Source organism: Centroberyx affinis, unplaced genomic scaffold, assembly GCF_046629955.1.
Source record: "Centroberyx affinis isolate AG114_WGS23_722 - 3 ecotype Tasmania unplaced genomic scaffold, CSIRO-AGI_Caff_v1 ptg001148l_1, whole genome shotgun sequence".
In the NCBI taxonomy this organism is placed as follows: Eukaryota; Metazoa; Chordata; class Actinopteri; order Beryciformes; family Berycidae; genus Centroberyx; species Centroberyx affinis.
The window spans coordinates 187,161-194,282 of record NW_027279682.1 but is presented as its reverse complement, the minus strand read 5'-3'; the positions used below and the strand labels follow the sequence as shown (position 1 = coordinate 194,282).

At 40.6% G+C, this 7,122-nt stretch overlaps 1 protein-coding gene across 1 annotated transcript; it reads right to left on the bottom strand.

Annotated features, from left to right (window-relative positions):
* Positions 1 to 1,619: 1,619 nt before the first annotated feature.
* On the bottom strand, positions 1,620 to 5,335 carry dnajc15 (DnaJ (Hsp40) homolog, subfamily C, member 15). The gene is made up of 6 exons (XM_071524114.1): positions 5,222 to 5,335; positions 4,210 to 4,261; positions 3,442 to 3,515; positions 3,106 to 3,182; positions 2,863 to 2,933; positions 1,620 to 2,515 (listed from the first exon to the last, which is right to left on the bottom strand). Exons 1-6 carry the CDS (start codon positions 5,327 to 5,329, stop codon positions 2,445 to 2,447), a joined length of 453 nt encoding a protein of 150 aa, XP_071380215.1. The 5' UTR covers positions 5,330 to 5,335; the 3' UTR covers positions 1,620 to 2,444.
* Between the last annotated feature and the right edge of the window lie 1,787 nt (positions 5,336 to 7,122).

Below are 7,122 nucleotides of genomic sequence, written 5' to 3'. Positions count from 1 at the left end.
GAAGACTGAAATTTTCTGTCATAACTGAACTGATAATCTAATAATACACACAACTGTCACCCATTCACATATGTGGTTGAAAAAATGGATGAATGTTTGAAAGATTGTTTGGTGATTATTGTAAGCTGCTTACATTTCAAGAATCTCAACCTTCCCTTTTAGCGTAGTAAAATTGAAATGAACACGTTGGTCTTAATGACAATGACCTGGAAGAATGAGGTATGAACACGTCTCACTCTCATCAATGAAAAAACAAACCACTGGATTCAGGAAGCTTACGGTCACTGGGGAAAGCAGAAATTAGCAGAATTCTTCTTTGCAACTTTTCAATCTATAAAAACATGTCCAGGTGAAATGCATCTGAGCTGTGGTTCTGTTGTCAGCTTGGTTCAGGTGTGGAAGAATGTCCTTTATTTGGTTCGTGTCCCATTCAAACCAGTATGGTTTGATTGGAAAAAGGAGCGGCCAGCACTATTCTGTACCCCACTTTGACCAAATATACACCTTTAAGTCATGTTTATATAATTGGTATTTGTTCTGTTTATGAAAAGGTTTTTGCCGCTACTGAATTTATCCTTATGTATCTGTAATAAACCTTTACTGTTCCATGTTATCCACTAGATGGTGCCACTGAAATATGGCAATGTAAAATGTGTGTGTGTGTGTATAATGTTTGCGAGTGTGTGTGTCATAGAAGACGAAGACAACCTGCAAACATGACACCTAGCTGCTGATTCCCTCTTCTGTACCATCTGTGCAGCATATTAAAGGGTATCACTAATCATATCAGCACTTTGGATGTTATAGTTTCTATCATGCTTGTATTGGTCAAATTTGTTTGATCAAACCTATCTTAAAGTCATCAAAGATGTCTCCATCTTTGTTGCTAAGCGGTCATTGCTGTGGTGTTTCTGCACTGCACTTCCCAGCGATCACCTGTCAATCAAACAGTGTGTCCAGTACTGTGACGTCTTGTTCTGTTGAAGTTTGAGTCTGTATGTTGCTCTTGCTAACTACCCGGTTCTTCTACCAAACAAACCGGAAACCTAAAATGCATCACTTCACACATGCAGGTTCAGCTACATCTCCCCGATATGTTTTAATAGGTGAGGGATCATAGCTTTCACCTATATTTGGTTCATCAGTCTATTGCAATGAACAAGTAGATAGTCCCAGTGTTCTACACTCGGTGTAATATGTGTAATATGTACACCAGCTGACTATTCTAGGCACACTTACATAGGACACCATTATCCTACAAAAATCCTCTGAACCACCACTGTAAAAGACAAACAGTCAGCAATAAGAGTAGAAAGAAAAAGAAAGAAAAAAGTTATAGAGGAATAGAATTAGAGAGGAATACACTGAAGGAGAAACAATTATGATACAGGGGCGCCCCGGTGTCTCACCGAGTGGAGCGAGTACCATATGAGGCTCAGTCCTTCCCCCGGCGACCCGGGTTCGAGTCCGGCCCGCAGTCATTTGCTGCATGTCTTCCCTTCTCTCTCTCCCATACTTTCCTGTCTCTCTCTCTCACTATCTCTGTCAAATAAAACATAAAATGCCTAAAAAACTAAAAAACAATTATGATACAGTAACTTCCCAGTACTTACTTTTCCGTTTTATTATGTCCAATTTCTCCACATCCACAGGGAATGCTTCATTAATGTTCAGACACTTGAATTTGTTAATCTATGCTTCTACATATAAATTAGAGCATGTCATACTTTACAAGCTGACTATTTGTACACAAAAAAAATACTCAAGTTATCCCTTCTCTACCTGGGATAAGGCAAATTACAAAGCGCATCATAAACACAGTACTGTCACTTTTGTAACCATACAGCGGCAGGTAACAATCTACAGAAATGTTCACAGATGGGTGCTTTCTTATTCAGGAGTCTGGTCCCGGGGGCCCACAGCAGCACAGGCATGGATCCAAGTAAAAGGTGCTGGGGGTCAAATTAAAAGAGGAGCCTGAAGGGGCTGGAGGCAGGGACAGAGGGCAGGGACTGGAGGGCTACGTTTCCACGACATAACAACCTGGCCATTGTCCGTACTCTGGTTAAGTTCGCATTCAAGTTGTTTACATGAACCTTTGATCCCCTGTAGTTGAGACTCCCTGTTGCCATGAACAAACCAGTTAAAAGAAGACACCCCAAGAATTTGCGCAGATGGTGAAAACCAAAAGTGAAAGCAGTGAAATGTTTGTCTGCCACAATAAGCCGTTTCATATGGGAGTAAGCCAGGCATCTTAACCAGGTTTCCCAAATCTAGGTTAGTTGAGTAATCGGGTTAAGAAGGGAATTCTTCTATGAATATGGATGGAACTGGGTAGAGGTCCAGGCATGGTGCTGAGGGCAGGGACGGTGAATCAGAGCTGAGGTCAGGGACGGGGTGATGGAGGTCTGCAACTGTTCTCAATGTCCATTCAGTGGTCCGGCTCATCGCCTGGTCTCCTTGTCCAAAAGGTCTTTGGCCTCGTTGATCTTCGCAGCAAGGTACGGAGATCCACCTGCACACACACACACACACACACACACACACACACACACACACCTATTTGATTCTGCCTTCAAACTAATCACACTATCTTCATCTTATACTATTCATTGATTTGAGTCTTATGGATAGCAACACTATTTATGTTGTGACTCTAGTCTTTGTCACTTTGAATGTCATATGAAAATCACTAATGTAAAGTAGAATAAAATTTTTAAAAAAAGTAAACCGTCTGAGGCAAAAATGTATAAATGATGTGAAATGTGGTTTGGCGTCTTTTTCCCCATTCAAGCTGAGATTCAGAATATGCAACACAGAGGGTAAATGTTAAATAGAGAGGCGATCCAGGGTTTAGCTTACCTTTATCTGGGTGGTTTAGGACCATGATCCTCCGGTGGGCCTCTCGTACCTTGGCCTTAGCGCTGGTTGGGCTGGACATAAAACACAGAATACATCCATGTGATCAAAACCATCATTCACCTCTGAGCAGTGAGACATGCAGACACAAATACAGAGGGATCACACTGCCATTCAGTGGACCAGAATACTAGAGTCATTCCTGACGCCGGAGAAAATCATTTATTACAATGTTAATCCTATTACCCGATGCCAAGGATGAGGCTTGCCTCTCGTTTGGTCATCTTCTGCTCAAAGCCTCCTTTGTAATATGATGAGAAAGCCTGGAGGGATAGAGGAGGATGCATACACATTTTAAAAGGGTGTAGACGTGCACTCACTTAACAATGAGCTACATAATAACAAGTAGGAAAAATGTGAGCCTTCTGTAATACAGGCACATTTGCCAATGAGTCCTGTACCAAGTCACAGAAAGGTCAGAGAGATTTAAAATGAAGCAGAGCTAGAGTCGGGGCTGCAGGACTGGGTCTGAACTTCATGGCAGACTCAGTCAGAAGTAAAGGCGGTTAATTCATTACTCACTGATGTGGGCATCTTCTTAACAGTCTCAGAGAAGACTTGTCCTAGAGGCTTCCACAGCTGGAATGCATAGCGGCCTGTGGATGAAACAACAGATACTAAACAGTGCAATAATACAAAAATAAAGCATATCTAGCCTTTAGTCAACCAAGTTTTTCTCCAGCTTCTGTAGCACACATCAGCTTTAACCAGTTTAAAGTACGAATAGTACACCCTCCCATACAGAAATAAACTGACGCGGCCTTCCTCACTTCACAACTCTGCCATGCCTGCAGAAGTGAAGACAGTGAGCTCTACGCATTTCTCTACACTGCTGACACAAACCCAATCATTTCTCAAAGAAAATGAATAAATACAGCATGGAGAGGATTTGAAAAGACTGCTCATCTAGCTAAAGGGATTGAAAGTGATAAAGTAAGATGCCAGACAGAGATGCCAGATACAAAGTGAAAAATGACTCTGCACAGCAAGACAATTATAGCCTTGGCAAACAACTGATCTTGGAGCCAACCTGGATAAAAGGGAAAATGTAAAGAAGAGGTTAAAAAAGGCTCCTCCTTTGATATGCCCTCATAATCTGCTATCAAGAAGTATCGTGTATAGTGTGACTCTCCTTTTAATGTGATGTACACTGAATGAAAGAATCCTCTCATCCAAAGGCATATCCATATACTTGCAGTTGTTGCCATTAGTTACATCTACATATAAAAAACAATTCGTCCATAAGTCACCAAGGCTTTTTATTCAACACTTTTTGACCTCCATTCTTACCTGCAAAGCCTGCAGCAGCCACACCAAGTCCAACTGCGATCAGAGTCCCACCCTGTCACCAACACAAAACATCCCACTGTTACCAGACTGAGTTACACAGGTCGCTATGCATATTTATAACACAATATGTAGAATCTAAATACTTTGCACTAAAGTGTCAGGATTTGGACCTGAATCCATCAACAACACTACTAAATACCCAAATACAGCAGTTTTCAGCTGAAAAAAGTGGTGTGGGGGTTTAGTTACTATTTAAATACAGCTAATAGAAATTTAGTGCAAAAGTCACGCCGAACTCCATTCAAAAGTCTGACAGTTAAATGCTGCCTTGCTTATCGGCAAAGATACCTGCAAGAAAATGACTTAAGGCCATTTACGAACAGACAGGATCCATGCTTCAATTCGGCATACATCCAAAACAGCAACACTTGTTGCTTCGCCTGTTATTCCCACTATCTTCTCTCCCCAATATACACAGTAGGAAGCGGTATAGCAGTATGAACCTATTTTACTGTAATTAAGAGCTGCTTGGTGAGTTATACCATTTAAGCCGAATTTACCAAGATCACGACCATTCGTAAAAGGTATTAAGTAATGTGCTACCGGGTATGTATCCTGTCCTTAGTAAGGTCACATTACACTGTCAGATCTTTTTCCGTGGAGTTTGGCAACACATTCTCTCCATAGGGGGAACGGGAACGTATCAGGGCTAGGAAGGTCTTTAACCTTGGCCAAATTAATCTAAATTTGCAACTCAAAACATCAGGTACAACGTTTTCTGCTCTAAGAGATAGCTAACCGCGTGCAGGCAATTCATTATTTCGCTTTTTACTTGTATGTTACCTGATGCAATAGCAATAACGCTGGCTAACAGTTAGTTAGCGGTCAATGAGCTTCCAGAGCTAACGTTACCCCACGCTAGTTTTCTTCAGCTTTAGCAAGGAGGGAGTGTCTCTTTTTTATTCCGTTAAATCCACAAATGTCCATACTATAAAAACACGCATGTACTCACCAGCCGTCTATCTATCTCTGCTTCACTCCTAACGTTTGTTTTCGGTGTGTATTCGGCATACCGCATCATGTCTCCCCCATCCATGCTCACTCCACCTGTGTTCGCCATGTTGCCTTTTCCACCAGTGTCAAGCGTGCCAGAAAAGACCAAGCACGCTTCCTGTCATAAGTTTCAAAATAAAACTATTGCTGACGAACAAGCGTTTTTTTATAATACAGAGTACAGGTGCACTAAAAAAAAGCAAGGAATCTTTGGTAAATGAAAATACAAAAATGCAAAATTATACAGCATGCCCGCTTGCCATTTAGGCTGTCAAGATTCACAACTCATACACCAAACTTAAACCACACAAGTACATAATACACTTATAATTACATCCACCAAACGATAATACAATAGACCTATCACTGTTTTAGTACTAATTTAACAGCAATAGTTTCATCCTATATTTAATGTAATGATTCCAGATTATCATTATACAATGGATGTTGTTTGTACAATCCACTGCAATTTTTATTTTTATTTGTAGACTTACAAACTTTGTGCCGTTATTTTGAAGGCAAAGTATCCTTTCTTCCGGTCCTGGCTGGTAGCTTGACGTAGATCTTCGTCGCTGTCAGTTCTCAAGGACGCAACCAGAGAGTGTACAGGCGGAGCAAGAGGCTTCACCCCTGTCTACTTTGGTCTTCGCTTAAATCTCCAATTCTCTCGCACAGTAGAGTTTGGTGGTTCAAGCCACGCTTCGCTCTGAGTAGAATAGAATAGAAGATAGGAAGGTAGGGAAAGCCAGAGAGGATTTGCTTTCTGAGGCTGGAAAGGAGAACAAAAATAGGCTTGCATAAGAAAGATTTCTTACTGCGTTTTGCACCAACTTCTGTTTGTTCAATCTGGGATGTCATTGTCTCCTCTATGGTTTGCCACAAAGTGCTGCTTTACTCTTTCTAGTGTGGACATTCGCTTTCTCCACCTGGATTCTTCATATATTTTCAGAATTTGCTTTGTTTTGCAATCTTGCACGTGTATTTTCAGGCTGTTCCTCATGAACACTGATCAGTTTTGAGTCCACTGCTGTTGTGTATTTTCTGGTATTTTCCCAACCACCAACCACCAGCTGAGCGTCACTGGTGAGGAGTGAAGCTCCATGATGAACCAGGGAACAAAGAAATACATTCTTTGTTCTTCACAACTGGTTTAACTGTGCTGTTGTCATTGAACTGTAACTTACAACTTCCCACAATAAGCTTTTGTATCTTGATACTGACCCAAGTAGCCTGATTACAGAATAGTAGCTCGCCTTCAGATTCATTGTAAAGGATACTAACAAGAACACCCACAATTAGGACACATCTGTACTTTGGTGTAACAAATGTGTGTGTCTGCTGCAGCAAAACAACACACTAAGAAATCAAGGTACAGAAATGGAATTAATGGAATTAACTAAACATCACCAGCAGCGAGAAATTTCCTGTTTTTTCTCATCATCACTGTCTGAATACTACTGATCCTCAGGCTTTTTGTAATAGCCTATTACCAACTTTTTAAAAATGTTATGTTTATGCATTAAGTGTGAATATACAGTGAATAGTTGGTATAATTAAGACCTCATTAACTATAAGACTAACAATGAAGGTCTTCTAAATAAGAATAAATATAAATGTCACAGATAAACCTTTGGAAATCTGCCATTTAGATATATGTTGTTCATAAGAGAAGAAGATCTTAGGTGAGGATTATTGAATTTATTCTGTATGTTCCATGCTGTTCCACTAGATGGTGCCATTGAAATGTGTCTGGAAGTGTAAATTGTGTGTGTGTTTTCAGCGCACTTTGTCAACAGTGTGTGTGCATGTGTTTGTGTTTGTGTGTATCTGTGTGTCTGTTAATTGTTCTGAATATGAAAA

Bases quoted from the DNA above. Each gene is read 5' to 3' on its own strand.
- dnajc15 (XM_071524114.1), bottom strand. From the start codon at position 5,329: ATGGCGAACACAGGTGGAGTGAGCATGGATGGGGGAGACATGATGCGG. The intron at 4,262-5,221 runs GTGAGTACATGC...TGTTGGTGACAG, and splicing joins CAGAGATAGATAGACGGCTG to GGTGGGACTCTGATCGCAGT. The intron at 3,516-4,209 runs GTAAGAATGGAG...TTTCATCCACAG, and splicing joins GGCTGCTGCAGGCTTTGCAG to GCCGCTATGCATTCCAGCTG.